The 20664-nt window shown below is 43.0% G+C and overlaps 1 protein-coding gene and 1 pseudogene across 2 annotated transcripts in view; both read left to right on the top strand.

Moving 5' to 3' along the window:
* MIB1 (MIB E3 ubiquitin protein ligase 1) overlaps window positions 1-20664 on the top strand; it is a 155961-nt gene that overhangs the window by 66547 nt on the left and 68750 nt on the right. For both annotated transcript variants that reach the window (XM_073631454.1, XM_073631453.1), the window contains exon 11: window positions 8059-8256. In XM_073631454.1, coding sequence (XP_073487555.1) covers window positions 8059-8256 — 198 coding nt within the window. The remainder of the gene's footprint in view (window positions 1-8058; window positions 8257-20664) is intronic.
* Window positions 20498-20627, top strand: LOC141146427 (U2 spliceosomal RNA; annotated as a pseudogene).

A 20664-nucleotide genomic window follows, 5' to 3' on the forward strand; every position in this document is an offset into this window, starting at 1 on the left:
CTCACGCCGATGTACGTCGGCAGAATGGCACGGGCAGGCAGAATCACGTACCTGTACGTGATTTGCCTCCCACGCGGGGTCCAACCAGACCCCTCCCCCGGTGCCCGAGGCGGTCGGCTTGTGTCTGGGAGCGATGAGAGGCGAGGGGGAGACCATCCATTCGTGGCCCCCCCCCTCGCGATCGCTCCCAGGAAATCGGATTCTTCCTCTGCTGCTGTATGCTAAACAGCAGCAAAGGAAATAATGTCATCTCTCCTCGGCTCGGTATTTTCCGTTCCGGCGCTGAGGAGAGAAGACTTCACTGTGAGTGCACAACACACACACACACAGAGTAGAATATGCCAGGCACACATTACACCCCCAATCACCCCCCCCCCCCCCCCCCCCGTCACACTGACACCAAGCAGTTTTTTTTTTTTTTTTCTGATTACTGCATGGTGTCAGTTTGTGACAGTGTGGTAGGGCAGTTAGGGTTAGCCCCCTTTAGGTCTAGGGTACCCCCCTAACCCCCCGTAATAAAGTTTTAACCCCTTGATCACCCCCTGTCGCCAGTGTCACTAAGCGATCATTTTTCTGATCGCTGTATTAGTTTCACTGGTGACGCTAGTTAGTGAGGTAAATATTTAGGTTCGTCGTCAGCATTTTATAGCGACAGGGACCCCCATATACTATCTAATAAATGTTTTAACCCCTTGATTGCCCCCTAGTTAACCCTTTCACCAGTGATCACCGTATAACCGTTACGGGTGACGCTGGTTAGTTTGTTTATTTTTTATAGTGTCAGGGCACCCGCCGTTTATTACCTAATAAAGGTTTAGCCCCCTGATCGCCCGGCGGTGATATGCGTCGCCCCAGGCAACGTCAGATTAGCGCCAGTACCGATAACACCCACGCACGCAGCATACCCCTCCCTTAGTGGTATAGTATCTGAACGGATCGATATCTGATCCGATCAGATCTATACTAGCGTCCCCAGCAGTTTAGGATTCCCAAAAACGCAGTGTTAGCGGGATCAGCCCAGATACCTGCTAGCACCTGCGTTTTGCCCCTCCGCCCAGCCCAGCCCACCCAAGTACAGTATCGATCGATCACTGTCACTTACAAAACACTAAACGCATAACTGCAACGTTCGCAGAGTCAGGCCTGATCCCTGCGATCGCTAACAGTTTTTTGGTAGCGTTTTGGTGAACTGGCAAGCACTAGCCCCAAGCAGCGTCAGGTTAGCGCCAGTACCGCTAACACCCACGCACGCACCCACCGTACACCTCCCTTAGTGGTATAGTATCTGAACGGATCAATATCTGATCCGATCAGATCTATACTAGCATCCCCAGCAGTTTAGGGTTCCCAAAAACGCAGTGTTAGTGGGATCAGCCCAGATACCTGCTAGCACCTGTGTTTTGCCCCTCCGCCCGGCCCAGCCCAGCCCACCCAAGTTGCAGTATCGATCGATCACTGTCACTTACAAAACACTAAACGCATAACTGCAGCGTTCGCAGAGTCAGGCCTGATCCCTGCGATCGCTAACAGTTTTTTTTTGGTAGTGTTTTGGTGAAGTGGCAAGCACCAGCAGCCTAGTACACCCCGGTCGTAGTCAAACCAGCACTGCAGTAACACTTGGTGACGTGGCGAGTCCCATAAATGCAGTTCAAGAGGCCATGGAATACCCAGGTGGCACAAAACTCCCCCAAATGACCCTATTTTGGAAAGTAGACACCCCAAGCTATTTGCTGAGAGGTATAGTGAGTATTTTGCAGACCTCACTTTTTGTCACAAAGTTTTGAAAATTGAAAAAAGAAAAAAAAAATGTTTTTTCTTGTCTTTCTTCATTTTCAAAAACAAATGAGAGCTGCAAAATACTCACCATGCCTCTCAGCAAATAGCTTGGGGTTTCTACTTTCCAAAATGGGGTCATTTGAGGGGTTTTGTGCCAACTGGGCATTCCATGGCCTCCGAAACTGTGATAGGCAGTGAAGAGTGAAATCAAAAATTTACACCCTTAGAAATCCTGAAGGCGGTGATTGGTTTTCGGGGCCCCGTACGCGGTTAGGCTCCCAAAAAGTCCCACACATGTGGTATCCCCATACTCAGGAGAAGCAGCTAAATGTATTTTGGGGTGCAATTCCACATATGCCCATGGCCTGTGTGAGCAATATATCATTTAGTGACAACTTTGTGCAAAAAAAAAAAAAAGTCACTTTCCCGCAACTTGTGTCAAAATATAAAATATTCCATGGACTCAACATGCCTCTCAGCAAATAGCTTGGGTGTCTACTTTCCGAAATGGGGTCATTTGGGGGGTTTTGTGCCATCTGGGCATTTTATGGCCTTCAAAACTGTGATAGGTAGTGAGGAGTGAAATCAAAAATTTACGCCCTTAGAAATCCTGAAGGCGGTGATTGGTTTTCGGGGGCCCCATACGCGGCTAGGCTCCCAAAAAGTCCCACACGTGGTATCCTCGTACTCAGGAGAAGCAGCTGAATGTATTTTGGGGTGCAATTCCACATACGCCCATGGCCTGTGTGAGCAATATATCATTTAGTGACAACTAAACAAAAATTAATATTTAATGGGCTCAACATGCCTCTCAGCAATTTCCTTGTGGTGTCTACTTTCCAAAATGGGATCATTTGGGGGGGGGTGTGTACTGCCCTGCCATTTTAGCACCTCAAGAAATGACATAGGCAGTCATAAACTAAAAGCTGTGTAAATTCCAGAAAATGTACCCTATTTTGTAGACGCTATAACTTTTGCGCAAACCAATAAATATACGCTTATTGACATTTTTTTTTACCAAAGACATGTGGCCGAATACATTTTGGCCTAAATGTATGACTAAAATTGAGTTTATTGGATTTTTTTTATAACAAAAAGTAGAAAATGTCATTTTTTTTCAAAATGTTCGGTCTTTTTCCGTTTATAGCGCAAAAAATAAAAACCGCAGAGGTGATCAAATAACATCAAAAGAAAGCTCAATTTGTGGGAAGAAAAGGACACAAATTTCGTTTGGGTACAGCATTACATGACCGCGCAATTAGCAGTTAAAGCGACGCAGTGCCAAATTGTAAAAAGTGCTCTGGTCAGGAAGGGGGTAAATCCTTCCCGGGCTGAAGTGGTTAAATGGTAAAAACCAAGCCTCAGTCTCAATAGTAAAAACGGAAAATAATATGGTTGACAAATAAGTCTGATGCAAATGATCAGAAAATGTTTAAAAATGACACACACACACACACATACATCCTATGAGACCTGAATACCCTAAAGATCTATAAAGGGACCAATGTTTCAAGATGACAATATATCCTGTAAATCCAAAGATAATATAGTAGAAGAACTCAAGAATTATCAATAAAAGCAAAGCATTGACATCCCAGTCAACATTTAGCCCTTGGGGAGTATATGATTTCAAAGTGTAGATCCATTTGGTCTCCAGTTTAGAAATCTCCTTCTTTCTAGCACTCCCCCTCCAATGACAAGTTGTCTATCTATGCCCAAAAAAACTGTTCCAGGGGGATGCCTTTAATGGACCTCCCTAATACCATCGATCTACTTGGGTTCAACCAACATGTTGAATGTTTAGCATTGTGCTGTCCAGGACATCCACCCATTTTTTTTTAATTGATTTTTAATATTTTAAATTTAAAAAATGAGAAGAATAAAAAACAATGGCAACAAAATAGGCGGTAAGATTGGTCACACAGGACCAACCTGACACCCTCACCCACCACCCCTCTGTGTGTTAGCAGTAAGGCCCCTCCAAGCACATACATAGGTGTCATTTTATCAGCAATTAGTGCAGGCCCCAAGGTAAAATAATTCATTAAGGCAGAATATAAAATACCAGAATGGCTACATATCAGTTTATGTACTAATCAATGTCAGAACAGTAGAAAGTTCTGCACAGCCTATCCTTCACCCTACAAAGTACCCATGTGGTACTAACCATTGGTCTCAGAGACTACCCCAAACTTTCTCATTTTTTTTTGGACTGTCCCAGTTTAGGTACGTGGCTTTGTAAAAATAGTGTCGCATTAACTAATCCCTTCCAGGTCTGTACTGAAGGGGCCAAGTTTTTTTTCCACTGCAATATAATTTGCTTTGCGAGCTTAAAGCAGAATACTTAGAATGGCTCTATAAGCTGGCTGCAAGCCCCTCTGTCAATCCCAGCAAACAGACTGGAATAGTCAATGGAATGGGCAGAGTTGTAATCTGTTTTAAATGAACATTCTTCCAATACTGTTGAATCAAAGGGCGGTGCCAGAAAATGTGGGCGAAATCAACAGGGGAAAAGGGAACATCTCCAGCTATAAACAATGGGAGACCTGTAAATACTTGTCAACTTAGCAAGCACATAATAGATGCGGTGGAGAAACTTATATTGTGTCAAACGTTCTCTTTCAGAAACTAGATGATGGAAGGGGTAGTCTCACATCATACCAATCAGCCCTGTAGATATCGGGGACTTTAGATAATGGATTATTACCAGAGCATCATCATGCCACAGTCTTTCTAGAGAGGAGGGCTTAGTCACCAGGGCACGCAAGCCAAATTTGGTGACAAGTGTGCCTTGACTCTAGATACCTAAAGAAGTACTAAATGGATAGAGTAAACAACTTTGGTGTTGTTTTCATGGAGCCAATAACTACCCGAGGTGCCTGAAGCCCCCCGGTAGGAAAGGAATTTTAAGCCTTCGTAAGACCTCACCAGTGCAGCCTCCATTACTGTAGCAGCATCGCCATCGTCTTCTATCAGCCACATATGGGCAAAAACAATTTAAGTAACTAGGTCGTGCTTGTGTAAATCAGGAGGGGCCAGACCCCTTGGCCAACAGGCTCCTGTTAATAGAGCTAAAAGTGGAACTTCACACTCTCAATCAACATTCACTGTTTTTAATCCTTATGCTGCTGGCATTAGTAAATAGGAAAGTATATGCAATTTACTGGTTTTAATCTTTTTCTTTTTTTTTTTTTTTCTTTTACATTTCTTCAGCTACTTGCCTATGCAAATTATGTCATACATCCCAGGAGTCTTCAGGATGGGTTTTCTCAGCTAAGCACACCTTCCTGCCTGTATGCCTGAGCTAATGGCAGAGGGATTCCGGGAAGTAAATACTACATGAATCGTCTGCCCTTACTTAAAATGGCTATGGCCGGAAATGCTAGGGGGTGTTTTTCAAAGTGATTTCTCAACAAAATAAAGCATAGAGAAGTGGATGGATGGGGGAGTTTGCTTTGAATCTTAAAAACAAATGAAAGCGGGGGTCCTGCTGAAATTTTTTTTTTTTAAGTCAGCAGCTACAAATACTGCAGCTGCTGACATTTAAAATATGGACACTTATCTGTCCAGGGCGCCCGCGATGTCGGCACCTGAAACCGATCTGTCCCTCGGCTCTCAGGTGGAGACGCCTCTGTCTTCGGTAAGGGAATCAGGAAGTGAAGCCTTGCAGCTTCACAGCCTGGTTCCCTACTGCTCATACGCAATCCCACAGGTCCCTGCTGTCTTCTGGGACCTGTGTGTCTCCCAGAAGACAGCGGGGGGGGGGGGGGGGACTGAGGAGGCGCCGGATATGGCGTAGATATCTATGCCCGGAAGTGGGAGCAAATACCTGGATTATACAGGCATTTGCTCTCCCCTCCCCCTGAAAGGTGCCAAATGTGACACCGGAGAGGGGGAGGATTCCGAAAAGCGGAAGTTCCATTTTTGGGTGGAACTCCGCTTTAAATGTTAAGTTATTCACTTTACGGTCAACACTGAGGACAAGGAGCACTCTTTACGTCTAGAGGAAAAGAGATTTCATCTCCAAATACGGAAAGGTTTCTTCACAGTAAGAGCTGTGAAAATGTGGAATAGACTCCCTCCAGAGGTGGTTCAGGCCAGCTCAGTTGATTGCTTTAAGAAAGGCCTGTATTCTTTCCTAAATATACATAATATAACTGGGTACTAACATTTATAGGTAAAGTTGATCCAGGGAAAATCCGATTGCCTCTCTGGGATCAGGAAGGAATTTTTTCCCCTGCTGTAGCAAATTGGATCATGCTTTTCTGGGTTTTTTTTCGCCTTCCTCTGGATCAACTGTGAGTATAGGATTGGGTATATATAGGATTGTATTTTTTATATATATATATATATATATATATATATATATATATATATATATATTTGCCCAAAACCCATATAAAAGAGTACCCTCTCCATAAACTTCCAGTCAACTAGGCCTTTTCAATGTCTAAAGAGGCTACAGCCCTAGCCCCTTTAATTTGTTTGGGTGATCTGGAGATGAGAAAAGAGCCTTCGGAGATTTGTGTCTGTAGACACGTGGGACATAAACCCGGTTTGATCCATATTCACAAAATAACTTGGGACAAACAGGTGGCCAACACCTTAGGTAAAATTTTTAAATCCATGTTTATCAGTGCAATTGGTCGGTATGAGGAAGATTCTGTGGGGTCTTTGCCTGGTTTAGGAATTAATACGGCATGTGCGTCTAACATGGAGGCAGGTAAAATAGGATTAGGTAAAATAGGATTCTAAGCAGTGATTGTATAATGAATGCAGTCTAGAAGTCAAGTGTTCAGCATTATTCCATGTTATGTGAACCTTTGAAAATCTATTCTCTAAAGAGATCTTGCCAGTAACAGGACTTTCTCTTTCAGTCTGACAACGCTAATGTGCTGCCTTACAATTAACAGTAGTGTTGTCAGCCTTCAAAGGACTCGTTCATGTGAGTAGCGGTTGATTTGTGGTCTTACTGCCCCCCGATCACCCAAATACACACTAATATGCAGTTGCTCAGGGCTCAAGGTGACAGCAAAATTAAAAAGCACGTTGCAAAAGCTGGTAGTTAAGGCCTTTCCATCTCCACCTATCCATTTTTAACCAACCGCTGTCCATCCTGGTGCTCACTGTGACTCCTTTCTAGACCCTGTTCTACTACTTTACTTTTAAACCTTTTTTTTTTTTTTTTTCAGAACTGAATATTGTCGCTTTAAGTTTTTCTCTTCGGCCAAATGTTGTGGCCCTTGACATTGTTAAATGCCTTCTCGACTAAAATATACATAAAAAAAAACAAAAAACAAACCAGCATGTTGCTTTTGGCAGATATTACTGCAACCGAACGTGACCCATGCAAGTATATTGGGTCATCCTGCAACTACATGCAGTGCATGTGATTACGGTGTGTGGGGCTGCATTTAAATCGTGTGGTGAGGAGGCACTGCCTGTCAAATGCTTTTGCAAAGAGATCCACTGGGAATCACTTTTAAGAGGGGTGACAAAAGCTGATGCATTTGTGAATGAGTCTTTAAACTTCTTAAATACCTTCAGTTAGCTGTTGAGCTGCCTATCAGCTCTGTGCATGCCTCCTACCAACTTAAGGAGTGTGTATTGCAGGCTAATATGCTTTTGCTATTTGCCTATTTGTCCAAACAGCAAAATATTACACTTACAGTGGGGCCCTGCCTGCACTGCAAGGACAGAATGCTTGCTTGTTCAGTCTAGGGAAAGTGGAATGAGCCGTAGATATTTGCCTTATTCCCCATTCTGTCAGGTTTCCTCCACATTGTGCATCTGTTTCCCCAAATCCGATTTCCCTTGCTCTGCCAATAGCAGTTTTCTGACCTTGTCACATACAACGCTAGACCAGCATTCTTCCATTTTATGTGATGACAAGGGTACGTCCCCATTCCAAAGGGTTGAAGAAAAGGGGAGGGCTCCAGCTTATCTGGGGAGTAAGGAGTATTTCTCTGCCTGTAGATTCGAAGGGCATTTAACTATCCCAGAGTTCAGCTTTAAGAAAACTGTATACAGTAAGGCATGATGTCAAACATATTGATAGTAGATTTGGGGTTTACATACATGTTAATATTGTATGCTTGTGTGGCTTATCTGTGTTTACACATTTCTGTAAATCTCTTGTCACTAATCCTTGATGGTTTACTACACCTGTGTAAGATATTTAATGTATAATATGTAATTGAGGTTCTTGCCTCTGTTTTAGTAAGTTCCATTTTTGAATTGGGTAACGTGGCATATGCTAAAATTCTTCTATAAATTCTGTAGGATAAAGATGGAGACCGTGCTGTTCATCATGCTGCTTTTGGAGATGAAGGTTCTGTGATTGAAGTGCTGCATAGAGGTGGTTCAGACCTAAATGCTCGTAACAAGCGCAGACAGACCCCACTACACATTGCTGTTAATAAAGGCCACTTGCAAGTTGTTAAAACTTTACTGGACTTCGGCTGTCATCCTAGTCTTCAGGTAAATCATTTTATTAACATTTATATAATACTAATTCCTAAGTCTTGCTAACCATATATTGTTTCAGGCATTTGCATTTTAGGCTATTGCTGTCTATGCTCTGCTACAGCTTTGACTATATGCAATGCTTTAGGGCTCGTTCATATGTTGCACATTACTTCAGGCCTGTGTTTTCCTGGCAAGGGGATGCACAGAGGCTGCATCCATCCCTGGGTCAGCGTCCCATTATATTCTATTGGGGCATGTGGCTGGACAGACACAGCCGCTCTGTCCTAATATGACATGGAGGTGAGTGTGGATGCGGATCCCCCAACACATACAGGGTGCGTTTGGGGACCAGCACTCGCCCACATGTTGTATTAAAATGCAGCTGTGTGTCCCAGTAGAAATGAATGGGACACCAGCACAGAGATACACTCAACGTGGAAGGGATGCATGGGGTGCAGTAAAGCGCCGCATGTGAATAAGCCCTTGGTTTATTGGTTTGGCTGCAGTAAGAGGTGTGATTTTATGTTAACTTGCAAAAATAGAGCAGTAAATATTTTAGGTATGTAAGTTAGAGTCTGTCCACTGAAAAGATAAAGGGGAAGGGGGGGAGAACAGCCTGGCAGCTGAAAATGTCAAAATCTAATAGTGACAGATTTTTCATCAGTTGCTCACTACTTACTAAGAGGGTATTCTGTAATTGTTTAAGTAGCCTTTGCTAGTTAATAGAGCAAAACACAATGTCATTGTCTATTGTATTGGTAGTGCAATTTTTATTCCACTACTGTCTATACTAGATTTAAAGTGGACCTTGCAAGAAAATTGTCAGGCTTTCCATACCGGTGTTCTCTCTGTAGTGGTCCTGCATTCACAATGGTGCTATCTCTGTCTTCTAATTGACTTCACATTTTAGGTCAGGGAGGTAGTCTGGGGATTCCTTGTTAGGTATGAGGACTAGGTCTGTGGAATGTCGTATATAAATCATCTGGTTGTACTGGGGGATTCAGCATGCACTGCAGTTGTTATATGCAGCATGATGGTACAGCATTTGTTAGTATTGTCTATTCGGCTGGATCTTCAGTCCTCTTAATTTTAACTAGGCGCTGTTTCTGAAGTAATGAGAAAAAGTCCTGGACAGCCGCACTCAAAAAATGTTTTGCCTTTATTAAATGGAAGTCATCAAAAATAAATGTTACAGCAGAAAAATGCAGGAAGGCTGACGCGTTTCACACTGTAGTCAGTGCTTAATCATAGCTATGATTAAATTATGACTATAATTAAGCACTGACTACAGTGTGAAACGCGTCAGCCTTCCTGCATTTTTCTGCTGTAACATGTATTTTTGATGACTTCCATTTAATAAAGGCAAAACATTTTTTCAGTGCGGCTGTCCAGGACTTTTTCTCATTACTTCATTGTAGAAGCTTTGCCAGCACCTGTCGCTTCCAGTGTGGAGGAGATGTTTGCTCCTAATCAACCTTCCTAGAGCGGTGATACCTCGCTTTCTAGGTGCTGTTTCTCCTGTCAGCTGTGCTTTGTTTCTCCCAACTAGGAAGTGATCTTTTTCCCGTTAACTTTCCTGCTGTTTTGTTTGAAGCCAGGAAATTTTTGCATGCAATGCAGATGTTATTACTGCACACGTTTGTGTCCCCTGATGACTGCTTTGTGCTTATGCTCTGTTGTTTCTTCTCAAAACATAAACTGGCAGAGGTGCGCATCCGCCTAAACTGGGCCATTGGCTCCCGTTGCTGTCAATCGCAGCCAGTGATGAGGGAGCGGAGGGCGGGTGCCGAGTCCTGCTGTCTGTGACAATAGATGCAGACAGCAAGGCTTAAGCTGCTTGCTGTGGGGGCATTTGGCAGGGGGAAGGAGCCAGGAGCACTGATGGGGGACCCGAGACGAAGAGGATAGGGGCTGCTCTGTGCAGGTTCTTATTTTAATTAAAAAAAAAAAAACTTGGGTAAGAATCACTTTAGATTTAGAGACCTGTCGCAGTGGGGCAAGAAGGGCAGAGAGGTCGAGTGAGAACAGTGAATTGTCTCAATTCATTTTAATAACCCAAACGTAACCAGAGGAGTCGGTTATCACCAGGGTGGAGTATAGAGTAAAAGCAGTATCCCTAAGATACAGCAATTTATCCGCATACATGGATATCTTTTCCACCCGGGGCCCACCAGTAATCCTGAACGGAGTCTGTAGCTTGTATCAGGCTGGCAAAGGGTTCCAAAACTAGAGCAAAGAATTTAGGGGAAAGTGGGCATTTCTGTTGTGTACCCCAATGCAGCGTAAAGGGTTGTAAAAATGTGTTGTTGGTTTGGACTCAAGCTTTAGGTACCTTATATAGTGTTTGCAACCATGAAACGAAATTGGGTCCAAAACTAAATTTATTAAGGATCTCCCAAAGGTATTCCCACTCGACCAAATTAAAGGTCTTTACCTGTGTTAAGGGACACAACCACTCCTAATCCCCCAAGCGAGTTGGCTACAGAGATGTTTGTGAAGAGACAAATATTTGTCTTTCCCTCTACCTGGATTGAAGCCAGTCTGATGATCATGGATCAGAGTGGGAATCACCTCACTTAACCTATTCGCAAGAATTTTAGTCAAAATTTTGGCATCTGCACTTAAAAGAGAGATGGGGCTATAAGAGGCACATATAGCTAGGTCCTTTCCAGGCCTCGGGATAACCACTGTTACTACTTCTGACATTGATGGCAGCAATTTCCGATCTTTCAGAGCCTTGATTATAGTACAATTGAAGATGCAGTGTCAACTCCTCAATATAAGTTTAAACAAATACTATCGGTAAGCCATCGGGCCCAGAGGTCTTTCAAGGTTAAAGAACAACTATAGCCCGTTGTACTTCCTCCACTGTGATTGGAATATCTAGGTAGTTACATTGGTCGTGGAAAAGAATTGAGAGGTCTATCGTATCAAGATAGCGAAGCAAGTCAGTACACTTGTTTTGTATCTAACCCTAGAAGTGTTTACAGTGTTATAGTAATCCACAAGCCATTGGTTAGTAAGGGCAGGGTCCAGCACCAGGGCACCTTCCAAGATCTGTATACTAGCTACAGTGGGGACGGAAAGTATTCAGACCCCCTTAAATTTTTCACTCTTTGTTGTATTGCAGTCATTTGCTAAAATCATTTAGGTTCATGTTTTTTTCCTCATTAATATACACACAGCACCCTATATTGACAGAAAAACACAGAATTGTTGACATTTTTGCAGATTTATTAAAAAAGAAAAACTGAAATATCACATGGTCCTAAGTATTCAGACCCTTTGCTCAGTATTTAGTAGAAGCACCCTTTTGATCTAATACAGCCATGAGTCTTTTGGGAAAGATGCAACAAGTTTTTCACACCTGGATTTGGGGATCCTCTGCCATTCCTCCTTGCAGATCCTCTCCAGTTCTGTCAGGTTGGATGGTAAACGTTGGTGGACAGCCATTTTTAGGTCTCTCCAGAGATGCCCAATTAGGTTTTAGTGAGGGCTCTGGCTGGGCCATTCAGGAACAGTTATGGAGTTGTTGTGAAGCCACTCCTTCCTTATTTTAGCTGTGTGCTTAGGGTCATTGTCTTGTTGGAAGGTAAACCTTCGGTCCAGTCTGAGGTCCTGAGCACTCTGGAGAAGGTTTTCGTCCAGGATATCCCTGTACTTGGCCGCATTCATCTTTCCTTTGATTGCAACCAGTCGTCCTGTCCCTGCAGCTGAAAAACACCCCCACAGCATGATGCTGCCACCACCATGCTTCACTGTTGGGACTATATTGGACAGGTGATGAGCAGTGCCTGGTTTTCTCCACACATACCACTTAGAATTAAGGCCAAAAAATTCTATCTTGGTCTCATCAGACCAAAGAATCTTATTTCGCAGCATCTTGGAGTCCTTCAGTTGTTTTTTAGCAAACTCCATGCGGGCTTTCATGTGTCTTGCACTGAGGAGAGGCTTCCGTCGGGCCACTCTGCCATAAAGCCCCGACTGGTGGAGGGCTGCAGTGATGGTTGACTTTCTGCAACGTTCTCCAATCTCCATCTCTGGAGCTCAGCCACAGTGATCTTTGGGTTCTTCTTTACCTCTCTCACCAAGGCTCTTCTCCCACGATAGCTCAGTTTGGCCGGACGGCCAGCTCTAGGAAGGGTTCTGGTCGTCCCAAACGTCTTCCATTTAAGGATTATGGAGGCCAATGTGCTCTTAGGAACCTTAAGTGCAGCAAAAATTTTTTTGTAACCTTGGCCAGATCTGTGCCTTGCCACAATTCTGTCTCTGAGCTCTTCAGGCAGTTCCTTTGACCTCAACATTCTCATTTGCTCTGACATGCACTGTGAGCTGTAAGGTCTTATATAGACAGGTGTGTGGCTTTCCTAATCAAGTCCAATCAGTATAATCAAACACAGCTGGACTCAAATGAAGGTGTAGAACCATCTCAAGGACGATCAGAAGAAATGGACAGCACCTGAGTTAAATATGAGAGTGTCACAGCAAAGGGTCTGAATACATAGGACCATGTGATATTTCAGTTTTTCTTTTTTAATAAATCTGCAAAAATGTCAACAATTGTGTGTTTTTCTCTCAATATGGGATGCTGTGTGTACATTCACAAGGAAAAAAAATGAACTTAAATGAGTTTAGCAAATGGCTGCAATATAACAAAGAGTGAAAAATTTAAGGGGGTCTGCATACTTTCCGTCCCCACTGTATATTGGCAATTGGTGTTTGTTCATTTGCTAACCAGACTAGTAGCTTCCCTTTCTTTTCCCCTTGTTTAAAAATATTTTGTTGGCTAGAACATCATCTTTTTTGTAGTAATGGAGGTCTGTAATAGTAAAATGTCCCTATATGCCACCATCAGAGTGTCTTATGTGTTGGGGTCTGGGTTCTGAGCAAAAAGGATTCAAGTTGTTGAGCCTGAGCCTCTGTCTGGGCCAGTTCAGACTCTTTTCTTATGATCCCCCTGATAAGAGTTTGGCATTGACCTAGAGTGTATGCTTAAAGGCATCTTAAACAATCTCCGAAGAGCAGAGGCAGGGTTGAGAAGCCAATAGGTTTTAAGGGCATCTTTAAGTTGTGATTTGACACCCGAGTCTGAAAGCAAATACTCGGATAGTCTCCACAGTCTAAACATGGGTGAATTTGTCAGGTTTAGTTGTAGAACTAGATGGACTGAGCCCAGCCCTGACAGTACCCCCTCCTCAACGACCCCTCCCCCTTGGAGGATCATCAGGCTTGAGGGGAAAACGTCTATGGAAATCACGGTGGTGGACAGGGGCAGGTACAGTATCTCACAAAAGTGAGTACACCCCTCACATTTTTGTAAATATTTTATTATATCTTTTCATGGGACAACACTGAAGAAATTACACTTTGCTACAATGTAAAGTAGTGAGTATACAGCTTGTATAACAGTGTAAATTAAATTTGCTGTTCCCTCTTGCTACAGAGGTTGAAGGGGTGGTGGGGTCAGCCTGTCGGTGCTCAGACCTTGCGCTGCACACTGAATCAAATTGGTCTGCATTGCTGTCGTCCCAGAAGGAAGCATCCTATAAAGATAAGGCACAAGAATTGCCCGCAAACAGTTTGCTAAGAACAAGCAGACTAAGTATATGTACCATGTCCTGTGGTCTGATGAGACCAAGATAAACTCATTTGGTTCAGATGGTGTCAAGCATGTGTGGCGGCAAACAGGTGAGGAGTACAAAGACAAGTGCTTCTTGCCTACAATCAAGCATGGCGGTGGAAGTGTCATTGTTTGGGGCTGCATGAGTGCTGCCAGGACTGGGGAGCTACAGTTCATTGAGGGAACCATGAATGCCAACATATACTGTGACATACTGAAGCAGGCATGATTCCCCTCCCTTCGGAGGCTGGGCCGCAGGGCTGTATTTCAACATAACCCCAAACACACCTCCAAGACAACCACTGCCTTGCTAAAGAAGCTGAGGGTAAAGGTGATAGACTGGTCAAGCATGTCTCCAGACCTAAACCCTATTGAGCATCTGTGGGGCATCCTCAAACTGAAGGTGGAGTGCAAGGTCTCTAACATCCACCAGCTCCGTGATGTCATCATGGAGGAGTGGAAGAGGATTCCAGCGGCAACCTGTAAAGCTCTAGTGAACTCCATAACCAAGAGGGTTAAGGCAGTGCTGGAAAATAATGGTGACCACACAAAATATTGACACTTTGGGCCCAATTTGGACATTTTTACTTAGGGGTGTACTCACTTTTGTTGCCAACGGTTTAGACATTAATGGCTGTGTGTTGAGTTATTTTGTGGGGACAGCAAATTTGTGTTATACAAGCTTTACACTCACTACTTTACATTGTAGCAAAGTGTAATTTCTTCAGTGTTGTCACATGAAAAGATATATAATAAAATATTTACAAAAATGTGAGGGGTGTACTCGTTTTGTTAGATACTGTATTTAATGTGCCCTGCAGCAGAAGAGAGATGCCCTGAAATTTGGGGTGCTGTGGTGCTTGCATATAAAAGATCAATGCGAGACACTGTTTTGTGGGTAGTAGAGTGACATGTTTAAGCCCTTGTTTGGGGGTATTTACAATGCCAAATATCAATAAACTTGTCACACTTCAGCCCATTCAGGCCCCTTTCACACGTGTACCACCTGAAAGTTGCGCAACTTCAAGCAATGCTTGTGTAATCTTGAGGTCTATGGACCTCAAGTCTCATCAAAGTTGGACCAAAGTAGTGCAGGTACTACTTTGAAGTCTCTACGCTTTGAAGTCGCACATACTGTATATAAACAATACTCATTGGAAATTATGGGGTACGACTTGTCATGCGACTTTGGCGGGAGCGGGACTTGGCCCCGGCGCCTGCGCTATTGGATTTTATTGACAACAGCGGAGCCAATGGCTGCGCTGCTACTGCTGTCAATCTATCCAATCAAGAGCCGAGACAATGGGCAGAGAGGTAGAACACTTCTCTGCCATGGGAACGAACGGGCTAAGGTGAGTAAAACTGGGGGGGCTGGTCAGTGTCAGAAGTTTTTTCACCTTAGAGGTCGACCGATATGGGTTTTTCTCTGGCCGATGCCGATATTTAGAAATCGCGGTGGCCGATGGCCGATATGTGATGCCGATTTTTTTGGGCCGATATATTAGGCCGATTTTTTTTTTTTTCCCTTCATCTCATAAAATCTAACAGTTAGACCCCTTTCACACTGGGGCGTTTTTCAGGCGCTTTTGGGCTAAAAATAGTGCCTGTAAAGTGCCTGTAAAACAGCTCCCCTGCAGTCTCAGTGTGAAAGCCCGAGTGCTTTCACACTGAGGCGATGCACTGGCAGGATGTTAAAAAAAAAGTCCTGCAAGCAGCATCTTTGGAGCGGTGTTAAAGCAGCTAGCAGCCGAATAGCGCCGCTAAAATGACGGTAAAGCGCCGCTAAAACTAGCAGCGTTTTACTGTCAACACATGCCCGCTCCAGTGTGAAAGCAACCTTAAGTGATACAGAAATTTTTTTACATTTAAACATTTATTAAACAAAACAAACCTCCAATCAGTTCACTTGTATGTAGAATTTAGATTAAAAAAAAACTATCTTAAATATTAAATACACAAAAACAGGTAATCAAAACTTTTGGACGAAAAAAAAAATGGGCTAACTTTACTGCTTAGTTTTTTTTTTATTTTATTAGTGTATTTTTTCAAAAAAAATTGCGTTTGAAAGACCGCTGCGCAAATACCTTGTGACATAAAATATTGCAACAGCCGCTATTTTATTTCCTAGGGTCTCTGCTAAAAAAATATATATATATTGTTTGGGGGTTCTAAGTGATTTTCTAGCAGAAAATACAAGATTTTTACTTGTAAGCAACAAATGTCAGAAAAGATTTAGTCTTTAAATGGTTAAACTGAGAGCTTCTACACATGGAGCTCAGTTCATTCATAGGTGTAAACATTGTATCTCTTCAGGTTCTTTATATCAGATTTGGCAGGCTGCCCAGAGGAGGATAGAGGTTGCTTCACAGAAGATTTCAGGCAACTTGTATTGACTTCTATTACAGAAGTCATTTGCAAGTCAAGCTGAAGTTATATCGGCCTTTTTTATCAGCACAATCGGCCGATGCCAATTAAGTAAAAACACCAAATATCGGCCGATATATCGGTCGACCTCTAACCTTAATGCATAGGATACATAAAAGGGTTGTAAACCCTTGTGTTTTTTCACCTTAAAGTCTGTCAAGACTGGGATAAGGGGCTATATTAAAATCACCAGCTATAATAACCTTATTAGTTGAGTAATTTACAAGTATAGGTATGGTTTATTTAAAACCTGGAGTACAGCTGGAGGAGGGATATACAGTGCTACCAGGACAAGTTAAAGACCTTCTATGATGGCATGTACAGTATATTAACAAATTTTACCCTCTGGATCTAGACTGAGATTAAGCAGTCTAAAGGGAAGAGACCTATGGGTCAGAACACCAACACCCCTCGCATATGTGGAGTAGATGGCATTATAATAGTGTCCAACCCATGCTTTCTTAAATGACTGAGATTAAATAGTTTTGTTTCACAAACACTTTATGTTCCTGATATAACACAGCTCAGCAGCCCCTGCCCCTGCAGTACCATGTACCTTTATGAGAAAGTATCCTGTTGTCTTTGTATTGCTTCCTTTATATGAAATCCCTGATGATCCTGCTAGTCCCCTTGCTTTCCTACTAAAAATTGACCACACTAAGCAGGAGAGCACATCATGGTCAGTTATCAAGCTTTCCTGGGAACTCAGTATGCTCTCCTCCAATGATCAGATTTGTCCTGAAACATCCCCTGCTGCAAATCCGTTCACTGGCAAGCTTAGTGTGCTGCTGCTCTCTCTGAGAACAGAGGGAATGTGATCACTTATAAAGAAAAAAAAGAGTATTTATAATGCGTTTTTTTTTTTTTTTAGATCTATACAAAAATGTTTTTTGCCTTTCATTTCTTTTTTAAATTGAATGGGTTCTTCTACAAGGTGATTGTTTACAATCATTTTAAGCAATCTAAAGGGACAAGACTTATGGATCAGAATACCACCACCCCTAGCATATGTGGAGCAGGTGGCATTATAATGGTGTCCAACCCGTGGTTACTTAAGGCTCAGTATTCTGCTTCCTACTAAGTGAATTTCCTGTAATATGCAAATATGTGGGGAATTGGAATACGAGAAGATGTTTCGCTGGGTTTTTGAAGCCCCGAATGGTCCACAAAATGCAACCAAAGCCGGCAGGTTCCGCAGGGAACAGGGGAGATTTGATCCATCCATAGGCAGATTGTCTACTCAACCTGTGGTTGCAGGAAAGAAATTTGCACCGTCTATGGCCTGCCTTAATGAACTACCACAGCGCTCAACAGCACTGTGGTAGTTCATTGAGAACAACAAGCTGACAGCCGCAAAGGCTGCCAGACCTTGTAGCTTTCCCATTTGCTGAACACTGTGAATGGATGAAGTATCTGGGTGGGTGGAACCCTGCACGGCCGCATGTTTTGCAGATTGTGACAGCTAGCAGAGGGGAGGGGGAGAAGATCCCACGCTAGCTGTCAGAATGGGGGAGCTGGTGCATCTGTAACAAGTTACTCCCTGTTATTGATGTAACATGTTGCAAAAGGTGAACTTATCCTTAAATATGATTGTTGAAGCCCAGGTCCTGAGGGATGAGGGCGGCTTCTGCATTTGTGTTTCCTATGATGCTAATGGCTAGGAAGGCTACTTTCAATCATTTTACATGGAAGGCATACCTCACTTGGCAACGCCTTGTGGGGTCTCCTGAAGTTTCTCTGTCTCAAGAATCCTGTCCTTCCTGCAGCTGGATTCGGACCAGCATTTTTATCTTGCTTGAGAGACCATTTGCCTCCTTGATTTAGACCTTTGTACAGGGAGTCTCCCATGTAATGTCCCCATTTATTCCTCTGTGACTCCATGGGATCTGAGTCTGGTTCTCTCTTCCCTGCAAAGATCATTTTATGTCTATGAACTAATTATAAACTTTCCCCTCTCTGCTTTGAACCACAAAGTGGTGTTTTTTGTAGCCATCACCTCTACGAGCGTGTGCACTGGCAGCCTTGTCCTGCAAGGCCCCTTCTTATTTTGCTTAGGGACATGGTGGTGTTGAGGCCCAGGACTTCCTTCTAGCCTAGGGTGGATGGTGTAGCTATCCAACACTACAGCTCAGCAGCACCCGCACGGATTTAGATGGGGACAAGTGACAGCTAATTAGGGGGAGGGGGGGTTGTTAACAAACCTTTTCTTCTGGTACTAGGTCTTCTTTAACCTGTTTTGTGTTAGCATTATCAAAGTATTAAATCCCAAAAGCTTAGCTTAAAGCAGAGTTCCACACAAAAATGGAACTTCCGCTGCTTCTCTCAGTGAAGGTTCCCTTTTAAGACCCAAGTCCAACTTTTTTACAATTTCTGAGTCAAGCATCTCTTCTTGCACGGTTTTGATGCGATCCACTGCATTTTTTCCCCCCTCTTCTTCTTTTTTTTTTTTCTTCATCTCTGCCCACCCTCACCTGCAGTCTCCTGGCATCCTGTTGCCAGTCCCAGTTGCAGGACCGGTCTGCCAGTACTGCACAGTAGGGAGCCGGCTGTGAGACATCAGGAAGTGACAGCCAGCTTCCAAAATCAAGATGGTGGCACGGATGTTCAGGAATCCCTACAAATAACTGGCTGCGGGGAAAGACTGCTGGATTCCGTGAGCTAGTAAATACCTGTTTCTTCAAAGACAGCTACAGTGATTATTGGGCGTCCCCACTGTCACAATACACTGATCGGTGCTGCTGGCTATAGCCAGTGAGGAAAATCTGACAGGGCAATCTACTTCTTTCTTTCTTTCTTTCTTTCTTTCTTTCTTTCTTTCTTTCTTTCTTTCTTTCTTTCTTTCTTTCTTTCTTTCTTTCTTTCTTTCTTTCTTTCTTTCTTTCTTTCTTTCTTTCTTTCTTTCTTTCTTTCTTTCTTTCTTTCTTTCTTTCTTTCTTTCTTTCTTTCTTTCTTTCTTTCCAACCTCCCTGTCCATACACTAAATGGATGGGAAGTCAGCTGGTACCTGCTGAACCGGCTGAATTTCAATCCATGTAGGGGTGGCTTAAAACTCATCTCCATGATTAAAGGCGGTACTGACCAGTAGATAGAAAGGGGTGAACCAGACCCAGCGACCTGAGGGGTGGTCACTGTTTTTCAGAGCTTTATTGGAACTGAAAGTAGGGGAATCTGTCATGTGGGCATCCAGAGGTGCCTATTATCTACTGGAAGTGTCAGTTTACCTTCTTAATTCTGACCACCTATTTTCTTTTATCCCTTGGAAATAGTGCTTATTTTAATCTGAGATCAAATCAGAAGTAAGGGATGTTTGGCTTGTGTTGCAATGCTTCCAGATATGGCATAGTCTGAATGCTGCTGTATTAAATAAAGACGAAAATTCCATTAAATTGGAAACTCTTGTTGTTTGCATCCAGAAAGAAATGTTTTTGTAGAATAATAACAGGCCACCCAACCACTTGGCTGAAAACAAAGTATCTCTGTCTAGTTCAGCCAAATGATGCTGTACATAAGCTAGTGTCTTCTTAGTCCATTTTCTGAAAATGACCAGTTATCCTATGCAGCTTTGCGCTTTGCACTTTTAATTATAAACTTAGCGTGTGGCATGGAATTAAAGGTCAGCTCCAGCCAAAATGTTTTCTTTAGTTTTGAGTAAAGTGGGGAAGGTTTAAAAGATGTTTCAGGTTTTTATTGTGATTTCATTGAAATGCCCCCTTTTTTATTTATGTGACACCAGGACAGGAAATGAGAGGAATTGATGTGACAAGAAAATGGTCAGCAATAAGAACCTTCCCGTTTCACTTTTTTTCTTTCTTTTACGTCCACTGTACCTGTTGAGGAGTTTTCCCATCATATCCTGTTCCTGAGACACTATGGATTTTACTAAAACTGGAGAGTGCAAAATCTGGTGCAGTTCTGCACAGAAACAAATCAAGTTCCTTTTTTTTTTTCTTTTTTGTCAAAGCTTGATTGATCAAGCTGAAATTAGAAGCTGATTGGCTACCACACACAGCTGCACCAGATTTTGCATACTCCAGTTTTAGTAAATCAACCCTTTATCGTCAGAATAGGAAGTGAAGGGGATCTCTCTCATAGTTACATAGTTGGTAAGGTTGAATAAAGACACCAGTCCATCCAGTTCAACCTGTGGTGTGTTTGCATGTGTTTGTCAATAGTAAATTGTATATCCCTGTATGTTGTGATGCTGTGTGTGTCGCTTCTCGGCCTTTTGGCTAAGATCAAGTGTAGTATCTGTTCTTATCAGTTTCCAGGAGGTGGCGCTTGCTTCCGTCCCTGATCTATGGCGAAATAGAGATGGGATTGCGGTTGCTATGCAAAGCATGCTGGAGTAAAGGTGACCTGGAGCGGTTTGTAGCCGA

The sequence above is a fragment of the Aquarana catesbeiana genome, linkage group LG05, assembly GCF_042186555.1.
Source record: "Aquarana catesbeiana isolate 2022-GZ linkage group LG05, ASM4218655v1, whole genome shotgun sequence".
NCBI classification, from domain to species: domain Eukaryota; kingdom Metazoa; phylum Chordata; class Amphibia; order Anura; family Ranidae; genus Aquarana; species Aquarana catesbeiana.